Source organism: Lichenostomus cassidix, chromosome 24 (assembly GCF_008360975.1).
Source record: "Lichenostomus cassidix isolate B80296 chromosome 24, HeHo_3.0, whole genome shotgun sequence".
Lineage (NCBI taxonomy): Eukaryota > Metazoa > Chordata > Aves > Passeriformes > Meliphagidae > Lichenostomus > Lichenostomus cassidix.
In genome coordinates, this window is record NC_139504.1 from 3,690,024 (window position 1) to 3,707,286 (window position 17,263).

The 17,263-nt window shown below is 42.3% G+C and overlaps 1 protein-coding gene across 1 annotated transcript; it reads right to left on the minus strand.

Annotated features, from left to right (window-relative positions):
- Window positions 1–3,178: 3,178 nt before the first annotated feature.
- JHY (junctional cadherin complex regulator) lies at window positions 3,179–16,494 on the minus strand. Its single transcript, XM_085081714.1, has 8 exons — window positions 16,039–16,494; window positions 13,475–13,958; window positions 9,433–9,534; window positions 7,905–8,446; window positions 6,925–7,168; window positions 5,041–5,118; window positions 4,320–4,445; window positions 3,179–3,572 (listed from the first exon to the last, which is right to left on the minus strand). Exons 1-8 carry the CDS (start codon window positions 16,413–16,415, stop codon window positions 3,381–3,383), a joined length of 2,145 nt encoding a protein of 714 aa, XP_084937840.1. The 5' UTR covers window positions 16,416–16,494; the 3' UTR covers window positions 3,179–3,380.
- Between the last annotated feature and the right edge of the window lie 769 nt (window positions 16,495–17,263).

Here is a 17,263-nt window from a genome sequence, read left to right on the forward strand (position 1 = left end):
AAATTATTTTCTGGTGATTAATTTAACACCTAAGTGGTGATTTTTTATTTATTTTTTTGGTCATTGATTTTCATTATAGAAAATCAAAACCCAACCCATAAAATCCTGCCATGAACCTTTGCTTTCTGCTTTGATTTTGAGCATTTCCCTGCATGCTGCCTTCAACATTTTTAACTTTTCTGTCTCTTGAAAGCACTTCCAACCCCAATTTTTTCATCCTATGGCCAGAGCTCCACAAAAGCAGATAAAATATGGGTTTTGTGGGCAGTTATAGGGTAAATAATTTGCAATTTTTTGCTGTCACACACACGTGGAGGTGTAACTAACTCATGGCCAAGCTCAGCACGATGGAAAATTCTTTCTGCAGCTTCCTCTCCTCATTTCTCTCTGCTGCCTGATGGATTCAGGGAATTTTTTTTTATCCCTGATGTTCTGAAGTTCCTGCAGGTGTGGATCGTGCTGAGGAACTTTTCCTCTCTTCTAGTCCCAATAACAAACATCACCTTATTTAACTGCAAATTCCAGCTTGGATGCTCCCAGTTGGGTTTAAAAGTGATTTTTGTCTCAGATTTATCTTGTTTGAAGCATTCAGTGAGTTGCCAAAACCTCCTGTGGTTTCACTCCTCACCTTTTTCTTTACAGCTGCAATGGTGGCTTTGAGGTTTGCCTTTATTTGAGGTTTTCAGCTGATAAAAATTAACATTTTTGGGGTGTCAGGAGGTGTTCATGCCTTTTGTGAGGTGCTGGGAAGGCAACTTGGGTTATTTTGGGGAGAAACCCAATGGGGATGTTATTGCAGCAGCACTTTGGAGGTAGAATTGACCCCAAATCCTTTCCCACTGAAGGTGATTTCAGCTGCAACTCATCCAGAATGTAAAATATTTAAAAATGGGAAGATCTTGCATGGAAAATGTTGGGAATTTCCATGGGATGAGCAGACAGACAGCTCAGAGCCACCACAGCACCATGGCAGGTTCTGCTCCCTCCCAATCCCTCCCTCAATCCCTAATTCAACATTCAAGGCAATTACACAATGAAATAAATTTAATATTGATTTAAATATTTAGCCTTCCTAATCTGAAATGAAATTTTGGCTTTTTATTTTTTTAATTTTAAGCAGGTGGATGTTCATCTTTTGCTCCTGTGGTCTCCTTTTTTGTGCCACCACATCTGTGAGGGGCAGGGAAAATCTGAATTACTACTGAGGTCGATCAGCTTTCCTTTTGGTGTAATTATGCCTTTTTCTGGGATTTAAAAATCCCAAACCATCAGGACAAACAGACATTTCCAAATAATTTGTGACATGCCCACGATCAGTGCCGAAAAATATTTTTTTTCCTAAAAAATTCCTTCTTTTAACCAAAAAAAAAAGCCCCAAAGGAGCCCAGAAATCCCCCTAAATCATGGGAGGAGGATGCCAGGCAGGGAAGGAAGGTGATCAATTAAGACATTAAGCATTTTGCACCACATGGCCACATCTGCATGGCAGCCAAATCATGCAGCCATCAGCTCATTTTCAGGGGGCTGCTGCCTACTTCAACCCAATCCTCACATCAAAGAGAACATGGCTGCTTGCATTTTCTAATCAGAAAAGGGATGCTAATTTAGCTTCCTTAATGTGTGGTGATAAGAGACTTCTTCAATTAACTGAATTCTATAGGCCAGCAAATAATAATAAAAAAAAAAAAAAAATAAAAAAAGGGGATACAAAGGGAGTCAGGCTGGAAAGGCAGAAGTTCTCATTAAATCAAAGGTCCAATATTCATTACCTCCAGCATCTGGGGCTAAACACTAAACATGGAGCTCATCAAAGGGGGTTTAATGGGTTAAATTGAGAATATAATCGAATTAAAATATTAGATACGAGCAAACAGCTCTTTGATATTCATCTGGAGGTTTCATTAAAGCAGGCACTCGAGGTTTGTGTGAAGGGGGATTAGCACTTTGCAGCAGCAACAACAAGTTGAGGTGCCCTGAGCAGAAATGATTCACAGTGCCAGCGTTGGGTTGGGAAAATAAAAGTGGGGAAGCAAAGCATGGAATGATTTTTCCTTGGGAAAAACCCAAAGGAGAGGGGAAAGAGGCTGAGGAGGAGGAAGGTTCTGTTCCAGGAGGTGGAATTGGATGCTGGGAGTGACACCAATGTAATGGAGAACTTTCCCCTGCAGCCTGAGCCACGTTCCCACACTGGGCAATGCTCCTTCCACCAGGAATATTCTGCTTCTTCCCCAAAATATTCTGTGGTTTTCAACCTGAACTTCCAGCTGGGAATCCAGGAGGCTGATTCCTGAAGTTCCTGTTGCTCAGGGGGTCAGGAGGGCTTTGAAGCGACAGCCATGTCCTTTGCCATGAGGAAGGGCAGTGTGGTGATCACTTTTCTCCTTATTAAATTGGGAGTTTCCCATAAAAAAGAGACACAATAAACAGGATAAAGCAATTCCACATCATCCCAAGGCGGTTGGGTTTTCATCCCTTTCATCCAGTCTGTTTTCTAGGAGATTTTACCCCAAATTCCCTTGCTGTGTGCTCTAATCCCATCTCAGATGTTGACTTAATTCATAATTTCCTAAGTCAGAGCAATGGAAGCATCCTGAGGAACCCATCTGCTTGTTGTTAGTTTGACAGACTTAATCTGTTAAAAGCTGTTTCCTCTCAAACATGCAGCTCTCAATTATCCTCAGTTACCCAATATATTTTCCAACTGCTCCTGGCTAATCACAGATTGTCTGCAAGCTCAGCCAGGGCTGGTTTGGAATTTTCTTGTCCCAGATGAAGCTTCAAAATTTTGGGCTTGATGAGGCAACTCTTCACTAGGAGATAACAGAGCAGTAATTAAATAATTAGCATTGTGGCATTACCAACTGCTGTGATTGGTGCACAGTTTTGCTCTCTTTTTTAGCAGCAATGGATTATTTTTGGCTTTATTTTTGGGCAAAAGTCTCCTCTGCACTTCAGAAAGGGAAATATTGCTTGTATTAAAGTCATCAGGTAAAAAAAAAAGTTTATTTTTAACGTTTTGTAGATTGTTTGATGTGTTTGATATGTTTAAAATATGTTGATATGTTTAAAAAATTATATGTTTAAAAATGATCCAGCTGTGAGAAGCCAAGAGCTGATTGGTCTGAAAAATGCAATTTCTGGATCATTTATTTCGAAGAAAAAATAACAGAGGATCAGATTTAAAGTGCTACAAATGCAAATGGTCAATTTATTAAACAAAATAAAGGAGAACCAATTCTAACACGTAAAAAGAATTAAACTTAAACCACTTTAAATTTAAATTTCAGTGGGTTGGGAAATCAATAAGTGATGGTTCCAGCTCCCAATAAAACAATTCAGACACTTTTGCCTTGAAGAAATCCCTAATATTTCCCAAATACCTAGAGGATATGAAGGGCTTGGAAAGCAGCCACAACTTCCTTCTCCTTCTCATGTCTGTTCCACAGAGTTTCCAGAGATGGGATTTGGGGTAAGATGATCCCATTTGCAGCTTTTTCCTCTTTCCCCTCTTGCTCTGAATGTCTTGTAGTGTAAGTCTTTGGTCTTGGAATCTTCTTGGCATATTCCAGTGCCTAAAACCAGCAAAATTGGGGTGATTGGTTAGGAGGAAATCTGACCAACATCTCCAAGAATATTTAGGTGCATTGAGTAAGACTTCCCTGAATTCCTGATCTTTTTTCCTGACAGAATTCTATCCCAGATTGTTCAGTGGTGACTGCAAAACAACCCAGCCCAAGATTTGCTTCCTGGCATCACAGGACTGAACCTTAAACTTAACACTGCAGCAGTGGTTTATTTTAATAAAGAAAGAGCAACATCAGCCTATGAAGTTTAGAAACATTTTTTCCCAGTCTCATTAAGCTCTTGTCCTCGGTTTTGCAGGTTAGCATGGCAAGTTTAGGGTTTACTGCAGGATGGACTTAAACATCAAAATTAACAAGCAAAATGATGCCTGGAACCTGGAAGGCTGCCTTGGAGAGGGAATGGAGACAGAAATCCTGAACTGACAGAGCCCTGGTTAACCTGGGATGGGTTTTGTGTCTGATTGGCAAACCCCTCTTGAGTCTCCAGGGGAAGTTTCATTGTCTCAAGTTCCTGGTGAATTCCTTCTCCTGAAGGAATTCCAACCTCTTTTGACATCCAACCAATACAGTTTTGTCTCCTGTTGGTTTGTGTTTGGGAATCAATGCAAGGAACTGAGGAATTCTGATCTTAAACTGCACAGCTTTGCTCCTGCAGTTCCCACTTGTCACCTTGCAGAAATTCCCTTTAGAGGAATTTACCTTCTTCTTATCTTTAGAGTGAATTTACCTCCTTACCTTCTGCCTGGACACTGAAGGCACCTGGGGTTTTGTAGGTAAAACACTCTGCACCACAGTGATGTTTTTCATGTTATATTCCTTAATTTGCCTGGAATATTCCTTTTGCAGCTCCAGCTTCTGTTTCTGAGGAAAGGAGAAAAGGAATTCAATGCCTGAGTGGATCCATCGATGAAACACTTTTCCCACCAATATTCCATTTCCACCTCAACCTGGCTTTGCCATCGATCCTCCCTCAGAGCACAACAGGAACCCCTGAGAAATGGCACAGCTTTTTTTTAGTTGTTTTTTCCCTTTTAAGAGCTTTTCCCTGCTCTCTGCAGAGGCTGGAGCTCAGCAGCAATGGCTCAGGTCCATCTTTATCCTCAATGTCCTGAACAATCTGTCTCCATTTCTCCAGAGAGCAGCCAGCAATTTTCTTGGGTTTGCACAACTCCTTTTGCTTCCACTTGAAAATTAGGTGGAGCTTTACACTGGCAATGACAACTCAGCCACAGGAGTTTGTCCTTTACTGCTGTGCAATTAGCTCTGAGTAATTCCTGTTCCTGGATTAAAAACATTAGAGGGTTAAAATTATCCACATTTTTCCCCTTCTGTTTGAATTTTCCTGTAGGATCTAAAGCTAGCCAAGGATATAAAGGATGAGAAAATCATAAATCACTGCTCAGCAGTGATTTCTCTGCCACTCTCCCCTGCCTAAATTCATTTTTGGGTCACTCACTTTCTCTTTGATTGCTTCATAATCAGGTCCGAGACCCCCAAGCTTCATATTGGGATGGATGTAGAATTTTGAGCACAGCTGAAAAATGAACAGCAGATTTTCCTCAATATGATTTCACAGAGAGAATAATTAAAGGAAGTTTTGCAGTGGAAACCTTCAGGATTTCATTTGCAATCTCAGCCTTACCCCTGGCACGTCTCATTTTGAACAAGTGACCAACAGGACTGAGTTAATTGCCCAAGTCAAATGACACAGAATTTCCTTTGGATCTAGGTGGGAAATTGCCAATTATCCAAAGCACAAAGTGATATTTTCTCGGTCAAAAAAGACCTTTTGTCAGTTTTATTTTTAAACACTTTAAACCACCCATTTGACTGTGATTAGAATGAGCCTCCAAAGAAGCTGCTGTGAGAGAAGCAGATAAAAATACCCGACTTTGATGGCAAAAAATTTAGGAAAATGATGTTAGTGATAGTAACCTTTCCTTGTTCTCAAAGCTGCACTGGAAAATTGTCCACAGACAGCAGAAAAATCCATGTTTTGCAGCACAGTAAAAGCTTTACAAGTGTATAGTGATGGGTGATGCCATTTCAGTATTTCAGGACATTACACTGAGACCACGATGCTTCTACAATAATTTTATTCTCTTTCAAGACCTCTAGATTATTTTTAGAAGGGAATTATGTTTCAAAAACTTCTCAGTGAAGCTCATTGTGATCAGCTCTGTAGCAATTTGGATCACAGAGTAAAACACCAAGATATTTCCATCTGCAAATCAAATGGGCATTGCTTCAAAATAGAGATTCAAGTTAAACTCAACTGCAGAGAAATTAATTCTATACACTAAACTTCCCATTTGAGGTTTCTTTGTGTCAGCTATCCCTATTGTTATATGAGATAAATCCCTATTGTTATGTGAGATAACTCACTAATTTTTAATTTTAGGCACAGTGAGGAGTTCATTTCTCTGTCTGCCACCAAAGCAGAGTTTTGTCACTTCTGCAATGAGCACAAGTGCATTTGTTTATTAGGAAAAACTGGATTTTTCTGGGAGACACCAACAGCTTCTCTGTGCATTCCTCACTTATAAAGCGTGAGAAAACTGCTGGAAATACAGGACAACAAACAATGGCTTGAAGAGAAAGGGAAGGAAATCTGCCCTTCAGTTACTATCATAATCCTGCTAATTCTTCTCAGAGGCACTCAGGCAGCAATCCCCAAACTGCCTCCTAGATGAAACACAGCAATCATTACTCCAGCTTAGTTTGTCTGCCCCGAGATTGGGAGCAAACTTCTGAACCATTTAATTTGTCATGGACACCCAGGGACAGCTCTCTGCAGCTGTGGTAAGTGCTGACACCAGGAAAGGTGACACAGAGGGGACAAAGAGAGCCAAGTTTTAATGAGGAGCCAAATGGGATCATCAGGAGGTTTGGAATCAAGTTTGTGCCGTTAGCTTTCCAAATCCTCTAAGTTTGGGGTTGGAATCCCTTGGAAAGGAGGAGATTTGCTGGACAGCAAATGAGCATGACCAGGATAATGGATTGCTCAGATCTGAGGCCAGGCTGCCTGCTGCTCCACACAGCCTGATCCGAAAGAATTCTATCTGAGCAGAACTTAGAGGACAAACAGGGCTCTGTGTGTCCCTAAAGCTAATCCAGGCTGGCCCAGGGAGAGCTGGTGGATCCCTTTGCTCTTTGGGCTAAAATGATTGCAGTGTTTGTTTTGAATGCTCTGCCCATGTGCTTTTTGTAACAGCAAAATATTTCTCAGTCCCCATTACTTCTCTTTCTTTTAAACAACTTTGGATTATTAGGAAGAAATAATGTGAATCAGAGGGGGAACAGAAATGTCAAACCACCCAACTCCCATCTCTTTGCTCACCTGCTTGCTGCCTCTGGGCTGGTTTTGCTGTCCCATTTGTACAGATCCTTCTGAGCTGCTTCGCCACATTTTCCCTGGATTTTCTCCTGGATGTGCCAGTGAATCTCTCTCCAGCTGGCACAGGGCAGGTGGCAGCAAACTCCAGAGCCAGCTGTCAGCAAAGCCACCTCCTCTCAAACCAGACACCCCTGGGTGATGCTGCTCCATCATTTCTGTCAGTGTTCCACAAGAGGCTGTTGGTAAACTGACAACAAAACGTGGAAAAGGCTTTAAAAAGTGAGGGGGAAAGAGGAAAAATCTGAATTTACAGCCAGCACGGAGCTCAACAAGCAACCTGTACATGGAATATGGGAACAGGGAGATGGAAAGATGGGGATTTCTCCATGACTGACTGTTTGCACCCAAGTGTAGGGAAAATAAATGGAAAAAACTAAACTTTCAGCCTGATGGAAAGGGAGCTGAAGGCAATGAAAGCTGTCTGCAAATGGCTTTGGATCAGGCCTGCTGAGTACGGGAAGAATTATCTGTTTATATGAGAAAGAACCTTCATTTTTTAAATCAAGGCAGGTGAAATTCTACAAAACTGAGGATTTTCCTGCTCTTTAGGGAGCCAGAACTGACATTGGACTGGCCCTGGATATCCACCCTGCAAAGCCAATTTTGCTACAAACTCTTAATTCATGCACAATATTCTTTCCTATCCATATTTCAAACTTTTCCTTCCAGCTTTTCAGAAGGAAACTTTCAGTTGTGGCAAATTCCAGAACAGAAATGTCCTCTTGCAATGCAATATTTAAAAATCAATAGCTATAATGAATCTTAAAATTAGTAGTAAATTACAATGACAGGTTTGTAGCAAAATAACTTTATAATCTGGACTTTCAAACATTTTCTTGTCCATTAATTTATTTTCTGGGTGTCACAGTGCTGTGATAATATTATTTTATCACTTATATCCTCCCCACAAACTGTTCTGGTACCTGTTATCCTCATGAATATGATTTTTGAACTCCTGATGTGGTGCTTGATCCTTCAGCCTTCCCTCAAAGCTGCCACTAAAATAAGGTACATAACCAGTGAGGCTGGTTGAGTGCTGCTGCTGCTCCTGTGGAACTCCACCTGGAGAGTCATGCTGCTGTTTCCTGCTCTCCTTGCTGGGATATTCTGGATAGAAAACCTCTGCTGGGTTAAAACTCCCCAATATTGGGGGAAAAGAAGAGGTAGATAAGGGCAAATCTGGGTGAATTGAATTTGGGGGATTGTTTAAGGCGATTTTGGAGTTTTCTGCTGGGTCAGGACGGGAAGAATGTGGATTCAGATATTCCTGCAGAGCTCTGCTGCTGTCCTGCTCCCCTGCAGGGGGAACAGCCAGAAATCCTGGTTTTTGCAGGTGACTGTGGTGCCAAAACTCTGGATCTGCTGCTCCTCCTGGGGCTTGTTGCCCATCATTCCTTGAGAAAACTCCTCCACTGAGGGTCTGGTTGGATTCCATTTTATTCCTCGGGGAGAACTTGTGCTGCTCCTGAAACAAATCACCAAAAGCTGGTGAATGTCAATGACTGAATGAATATCTAATATATTTTAGATATTCATCACACCCATCAAAATCCCTCTGTGCTGCTTGGATCTAACCCTGCTCATGGCTGGAGTTATTCCAAAATTAAAATTTCTGGGAACCCTCAGTCCAGAACAGAAGCACAGGTGTCACTCAGGAATAACTCTGCATCAAAACTTTGCTTAATGGCCTGAGAAAAAATTCTGCATTATCCAAACAGCTCCTTGCAGATGCAAACCAGATGTGGAGAATGTGGAATGAAGGAGTTTTACCTCCAGGAGGGGCAAAAACAAACAGCAGCATAAAATCCTGTTGGTGCTTTACAGCAGTGCAGCTTCCAGCCTTGAAATTCCAGAATTTAAAGAGTGCCTGGACCACTTCAAATACTTGTAGTACACAGAGAGTAACTGGATTTGCCAAAAGAAATCACAGTCCTTGGGTTTTTATCAGTGGTGATAAACTGGTCCTTTTATTGCTCCATAGACTGAAGCATTGCATTGGTTTTAAGGCCAGCAAAAATCAGATTTACAGATTTAAAAGTGTGGAGGAAGTGAGTGTAACTTCTACTTGGAACATTTTGTGGTTGATGGTAATTAATTAACTCCCCCTTAATTTTAGGGGACAGATAAGGCAGAAATAGTTAAGTTCTGGCTCAGAATCCTCACAAATCACCAAACATCTACTAGTTTGCAGTTTTACATTATCAACCAAATAATCTCCTAAATAGATACTAATAGATTCTGTGAGCTCAGAATTCTTTGGCATTTTGCTTTAAAATTCTCCACTGCACAAAGCACACATGCATTAAATGATAATGATTATCTATTGATATATATTTAAGGATTTATTGTCAGTGATCAGTACTTTAAAAGCAACAAGATGACAGCTTTAAACGTTTAAATTCAGTGCTTTTACAGCTATATTTCAATTATGAAATTGTACTGAAAAGTAACCTTGAGCTGCTGTCCTTTTGGGTTCCATTTATCTTCAGGTTTCATTTTCCCAGCCTGGAATGGTGTGACACTCTGGAGTGGCTCTTCCTCAACTGGTGTAACCTAAAACCCAGGAATGTTCAGGAAAAATTGAAAGGATTTAAAAGCATTTAAAAGTCTTGGGGAAATAAAGAGAAATAAAGAGAGATAAAGAGAAATAATTTAGAATTAACATGCTAAAGTTTGGCATTATAGAATCTATACCAAGGCAAGAAATGGTTAAAAGAGAAAAGGAAGCAAAACCCAGTTAGCAGCTGGGAAGGAGTTTTCCTCCTACTTTTAAGAAGAAGAAAGGGAAGGAAAATTGCAGGAAGTGTGCAGCCCTGAAACCTTCTTGTAACTCTCAAATGCCTGGGCTCCTCCATTTCTATGAGAGCCACTGGATGCACCTAATAACAGAAAAACAGGCAGAAACCAGCCTGGCCAGGCAATCAGACACATCCTGGGCCTCAACAAGAGAGCCTTGCAGGGAAAGCTGGCAAAACACAGTAATGGAGGGTGAAAAGGACAAGGAGTCCAGGCAGGAATGAAGCCTGGAACACACAGAGCCTGCAAAACAAGCTCCCAGACAGGGAGAGAGAGCTGCACGTGGCCACAGCGTGGCTGGGAATTGGATTGGAGAAAGGTGTTGAGGGTGGCAGTGATGCCCTTGTAAATATAGCAATAATTAAATTTGTACTCGAAATAAACTTCTTAAAAAATTCTATAAAACTGCAGGAAAGCAGATTTTTAGCATTTTTCAATTTATATTTTTTGTCCTAAATAATTTGTCCTAAATAATTTGGGACAAAATAAATACTCAGCAGAACAAAAAATAATTTGTTCTGCTGAATATTTTAGCAGGTGTGACCCGAATGGGGTGTGTTGGGCAGTGTCCCTGTGGCACAGGAATTTCTGCTCCACTGGGGAAATCTGCCCTGAGAAGGTATTTGTGACCAAGAGAATGATGAACTGAAAACCATCAGTGGGAAGAAAATGTGGGAAGCTGAGGGGGAAAGAGATTAGGACAGCTAGAAAAAGGTGGGGAGGGTTTATTGCTGAATTTCTGGGTGATCTCCTGGCTCTGAATTCAATGTGGATCCCATCAGTGGCGACTGGAAAAATTCACCAGAAAATTAAAAAATACCACAGAGGTTTGCTGAGCTGTGGACACACACAGCTCTGCAGCGAATAAGATGTTTTTGGTGGAACCAACTGACTCATTGCTGGAGTGCTGGGCAGGTAAAACATACTTCTACATTATCTCTTTGAAAGAGGAACAGGACACAACCTCTGCCAGCATTTTCTTTTTTTTTTTTTTTTTTTCTTGCCAACCATTCTATTAATACCAATCAAATTGAGCAAATGATCAAATGAAATTGCATTTTGAGAATCATAAGCTGTGTAATGCCTATTCTGTTAAATTGAGGCCCATAATTGCTTCTCCACTGAAAAAGATACAACAAAGGCAGCAATCATGGCATGTCATTATCCCAGACTGGCAAACCAGCCTTTGCAGGGAGGACTTCAAAGGCTTGTGGTTCTCGAATTGCATTTGGCTGCTATTGTTGAAGCCCAGGCAATCTTGATTAGGTGTTTACACCGAGGTAAGGCTCAGTGCACAGAGAGTCTGAGTGCCTTGGTCTAGAGCCATTAAAAAATTGTACATTATGTTCCTGGCTTTGAAGTAAGGGGCTCGGAGGTAGGGAAGCAACTCAGATGGAGCACAGCTGAGCTAGGTTGGGCCACTGCTTCTCTTTTTGCCTCTCTTTTTCTCAAAGGAACTCATCAGCGGGCTCTTTAAGAATCAGGCAGCACTGCAAAGAACTTGCTGCTGGATAAAATGCTATATAAATTTGTGAATATCCAGGTTGATGGTATGTTTAGGTAGATGCAGCGCAGAGATAAGAGCAGTAAATCTTGCAGGAGGAGGCTGGAAATATTTTAACTTGTGCTATGTCAGCTGTGCACAAAGTCCTGACTTTGGTGTGAACACTAGTCATGACCACAGCCCTGACAGGCAGCAGTGATCAGATCAATCAATCCAATTTCAACCAGCAAAGCTCCAAATAACCCAGTTTAGGCAAGCACAGTTTGATCACTGCAGCACAAAACGTGTAGCTTGTTTGCTTCTCGGTGTTTCTGCACTTTGGATACATTTCCAGGTGAGGTGACCCCAGCTGGCTCCTGGACCAATGTAAGATCCTTCCTCAGGCCTTTTTGTTCACCTCTTCCAACAAGACTGAGCCACGGATAAATTGGTTAAGAATGAGGAAATATTTCTTCCTGTCCTGCAGCAAATCCAAAGGGGGCTGACAGGAGGTGGTGATGCTGCTCATGGAATCACAGGATTGGGGGATGGTTGGGTGGGAAGGAACCCTAAAGCTCATCCAGTTCCACCCCTACCATCAGCAGGGACATCTTCCCCTACCCCAGGGTGCTCCAAGCCCTGTCCTGGAACACTTCCAGCCATGGGAAGTTCACAATTCCCTGGACAATCTGCAGTTGCAGCTGCATGAACTTGTCTGGGATAGGAACAGACCTTCCTACAGACCTGTAGGCCCCATGGCCACTGCAGCAAGACAATCTCATCTCACAGCCCTGATTCTAACAGATTCCTTTTCCTATTCCCTATTTTCATACAGTGTCTACACAATGAAGTCCTGATCCCTGGCTCCAGCACTTCAATAGGAAAGATTTCCACAATTCCCTGAATAGCAAACATAATCATATCAACACAGCTCTAATTAGCATCCATCTACACTCATTATTTTTATCATCCTCCAAATTAGAACTGAAAACAAAACAAATGCTCTTAATAGCTCTGCTAGAAACAAAATCTTGTCCATCATTCCTGCCACTGGAATGCAGTCAGAACATTCCCTCCAACGTGGTGTCAACTCTTCATTAGCCTTGGCAGAGGTGTCACTTGAAGCACAAAGTCCCTGCAGCTTTCCAAGGTGAGAATTTTCTATGTGGAGTCATTCAGTGACCCCTCCTTCCCATTATGCATAATAAGTAGCAAGGAAAAGCAATAAACTCCTGCATAATGGTTCATTAGGAAGTGTAATTACATTTCCACTTGACCCTTCCCACAAGTTGGCTGACTCTGCAGTCAGTCAGGGCTTCAGACACAAGTGCTGATGTGGCCAATGTCAGAGTCGGTCTGGGATCTTGACAGGCTTGAGATGTCAACCCATGGAGATCTCACAGAGCTCAAGGCCAAGCACAGAGCAGAGGAAGTCACAAAGATGCTGCAGGGCTGGAGCTGCTCTGGAGCCAGGCTGGGAGAGCTGGGAATGTTCCCCTGGAGAAGGGAAGGATCCAGGGAGAGCCCAGAGCTCCTGCCAGGGCCTAAAGGAGCTCCAGGAGAGCTGCAGAGGGACTGGGGACAAGGGATGGAGGGACAGGACACAGGGAATGGCTTCCCACTGCCAGAGGGCAGGGATGGATGGGATCTTGGGAAGGAATTGTTCCCTGACATGGCTGTGGTTGTCCCTGGATCCCTGAAGTGTCCCAGGCCAGGCTGGACAGGGCTTGGAGCAAGCTGGGACAGGGGAAGGTGTCCCTGCCCATGGCAGGGGTGGCACTGGATGAGCTTCAAGGTTCCTTCCAACCCACTTTGCCTTTGCTCCATGGAGCAAACCCTGGAACATGCCATTAGCAGAGATCATTGTTATCAAATTCATGATGGCCAAGCAGAAAGAGATCAGAGGCAGCAGAAAAACAAGCACTGGGAAGGGGTGATGCAGATGTCAGGAAGGAAGAGAGAATTTCTTTAGCATAAAGATCAAAAAGTAGAGTGAGATGTGTGACACTTCCCTGGCCAGGAGCACAGGCAGCTGGAATGTGGCCATACTGGGCTTGGGAGCAACTGGAGATTTGTCAGTTATTCCAGAAAGGGGGAAAAAGGTTCTCCCTGGAAATCCTAAATTCCTACTTGCACGATGGATTGCAAAGCTGAGAGTTGAACACCAGACAGACCTCAGCCTATACCAATTAGAAAATCTGTAAATTCACCCACCTGCCCTTGAAGAACTTGCTTTTTATTGTGCAGCTCAAGATAGGAATTTCTCTTCTCTGAGTGTAAGCCCAAAGTCCGTTTATTTTTTCTCACAAAGTTTTTTTTCGCTCTCTGGGGTGGATTTTGCTGAATGGGAGGAGGAAAAGCCCAGCCAGGATTATCTTTGGAGCCAAAGCCATCTGCAGGGTCTCTCCTTTTGGCTTGTGGCCCAACAGGTTCACTGCTGGCACCAACATTTGCTCCATGAAAACTGAATAATTCTGGACCAGACTCTGAGAGTGACTCTTGGGTCTTTGCCTCCTGTTGATTCTTCTCCAAGGAGTCATCAGAATGGAGGTAAAATGAATCTGATGAAAAGTCCTCACTGCTTCCTCCAGAAACTTGGGATGCTTTTTCTGCCTTTAACAATGCTGCTCCCTTTTTTGTGCTCTTCCAGTGAGGGTTGTACCTTAGGTTGGAATATTTGTCCACTGGTCGTTTCTTCCTAATTGAAAAACAAACACTGAATTATTTCTGCACAAACTGTACAAATTCTGTATTGTTTCAGTGTGCAAACAAATGCCCTGCTATGGGCAAATGACTTATTTCAGGATCAGAATCAGAGCAGTTTTATAAAAAATTTGAGTAGAAAATTTAGTCAGGGGTTCCTCTTCCTTTTTAATTTTCATCATCAGTGAATGATAAATTGGTCTAACACTCAGATCACAGCAGACTACAATCATTATCCTAAATTTGGCATAGAAATTTCAAGTCTTAGTAGAATCAGGTAAAAGGTGAAATGATAAATTGCATTGGTTCTGTTAAAAATTATATAGTCCACAAAAGGCAGAGCTTTTTATTCCTTTTTCAAAGACTCTGCTGAGTGAAATAAAAGTGAAATTTCTGGTAAAATCTGTCTCTCAAGTGTCCCTTTGAGATTGTATAAGCAAGAACAGCCTCCAGCTCTGTATTCTTATTTTCTCTTCTCCTATGATTTTCCCTATGAAAAATCATGATGCTTTGATAAAAAAACTTCCTTCTATAAAAGATTTTAAATCCCTTTTTATTTAAAAAATAGGCTGTGGCTGAGATAGGAGCAGGAAAACATAAATGGGAAAGGTCTCTGGGTTTGACAATTCTCTTAACAAGTGGCCAAATCATTGCTCCGAATTACATTTGTCATAAAGCAAAGACAGATGCTCTGCCTTAAAAAACCCACAACTGATCCAATTTCTGATTTAAGATCTGATCCAATGGGAGGAAAACCAACTTCAGGAGTCAAACACATCCAAATAGGCTTCCAGGAGATGTGCAGGCAGTGGCAGGAGTAAAGAATGGGGCAGAAAAAAGCTTTAAATACAGTTTTTCCTCCCCTGGACCTGCAGTTCAGCCCTGTGAATCTCGGTGAATCTGCCAAAGGAACATTCACAGGCACTGAAAAGTGGTCAATTCTCCAACTCCTATTAAAGAAATCTGCTGGATTCCCCAACCTGTGACCTAGTTAATGCTATTAACATTTCCATAAATCATTTATTCACCCCTTCTCAACGAGTCCCATGCCTCTGCCTGTATTTCAAGTGGCTCCTAAGAACAAAAATAATCTGTTTGTCTTTGCTTTTCAAGGTGAGCATTGGTGCCACAGTACCCTGGAGATGATTTCTCCCATTATTCCCCGTTGGCAGGAGCTGCAGGTGAACAGGACTAGGTGAGGCTGGTTTGAAGTGAGTACAGAAATATGTGAGCTAATTGCCAGGATTGAAATGGCAGAGGAGAATGCTAAAGAGTTCCTTTGTGCTGCAATGTGTGCAGAGAGAGCCCAAGAGTGGGACTCAGCCCAGGTCACTGCACGGGGACAAAATGAGTGTGAAGAGCTCCTTCATCCCTAATCATCCCCAGGCAGACAAAAAGGGCACCTTTTATTCCTCCTTTTATTCCTGGGGAGGTTAGATGGACTCTGTGCTCCTCAACAAAAGTGTGGGGAGCAGCCAGCAGATGCAGCGTTTCCTCTTCAAATTCCGAGCTTGGTAATGGATGTAGAGAGGGGGTTTCATGTGGATGTGCTGGGATATTTGCTCTGCTTAATGGACTGCCATGGAGTGCTTACTGGGCTAAGTTCAAACAAAAATAAAATCAAATTTCCATTTAATGAAGAGCCTCACATTCAGCACGGTATTCAGGCCGAAAAAATTACTAAAAATTAGAGCATGTTTCTAGTACAATTAACATCATTTGCACTCACAATAAAATATTCAATAACTGGCCATTTTGCTTGTTGAGGAGGTGAATAAAAGCATGCTATTAATCATTTAGCCTTCATTTGTTTGTCATTTTATTTTAAGTAGACTATTAAATTGAAACTGCACGTTGTTATTACTTGGGGTTTAATGTAATCCCTTTAAACTTGAGAATTATTCCCAATTTATCCAGGGTTAAACCTTTCATGCATATGGCAGGATATTCAATTTTATGTCTTTTATTTCATGTACCAAGTGAATGCTTTCTGAAGGATGTTTAAATGTGGCACTGAGGAACATCAGGTTTTAAAGTGTCAGAATGCTTCTGCTGTACTGAAGTTTTAACCTTACCTTCCAATGCCACCAATCTTTTGTTTCCCTTTTGCACTTTGGTCACACTCAGCTCCTTTCTCCTCAGAACTCATCTCCTCCAAGCTGTCCTCTTCCAAGCTGCCATCCCCCAGGATGTCATCAAGATCCAGAGCCAGCAGCTCCTCATTTTCCAGGATCCTCTGCTTCACTCCCTGCTGGTATTGCCTCTCCTCAGCCAAACTCTCCGAGTCTGACTCCTGGGAATCCTCCAGGCTGGAGGAAGAGCTCCTCTCTAATTCCCACTTTGCAGGCTGGAAAACGGGTGGCATGAGGACTTTGGGAGGGACGTGGATTTTATTCATGTTGTAAGTGTGTGGGGAAGAGACTGAGATGGAGTTGACGTTTGAGGAATTCATCCTGTGCTTTGCTCTGATGGTTCACACCAGCCCTGTGGTTGGAGAATACATAAACATAAAACATTGTTCACTTTCTATTTGTTAAAAGCTGCTGTTGTGGGTGCTACCATTGCCTTAGGCTCAGAATTTGACTTTCTATTGATCAGACAACTCTTTATTTCCATCTGTCACACCGATTTTCCTTTGAGCACTAACATCAAGGTCTCTGTATACCAAATACAAGATTTATTGCTATATAAATGCTACGAAATCTCTACTATTGGTGGTAATGAATAATGCAGAAACAGCCTATGACAAAGAAAACGAAGCTGAGACAAAGCAACAAGATGTTATCCATCCAATTTGAGAGCTCAAATGAATTTTGTTTGTTCTCTTTATGCAACTTTATACCCTCTGGACAAGTAAAATCAGTAAAAGCAACAGGGTGTGACAGGGAACACAGTGAGAACTGGAAATCTTTCTAAATTAGCAGGAGAGTTTCTTTCCACTCGCTGCAAGTGTTCAGAAGTGATTTGCACTGCCAGATATTGCCAAAGTAAAGCAGGAAGGAGGAAAAAGAGTATTTTGTGCTGCAATGTGCATTAGTCCCAGCACTGCCCTGGCACCAGCCTGCTCAGAGGTGCACAGTGAATGTCACTTTAGCACCTGGGGACAACTCATTTTGGGTTTTTCAGCCCTGCTGGTCACACCGAGCTCACCCTGCCACCTGGACAGTCCCCAGTGTCCCCTGTGTCCCCTGTGTCCCCTGCTGCCATCACTGACTACCTGCAGCCTGGACAGAGCAGGGATGGCAGGGAAGGTGGAATCTCAGACTGGAGCAGAACGCAGCCCTGGAGGGAAGGCAGAGT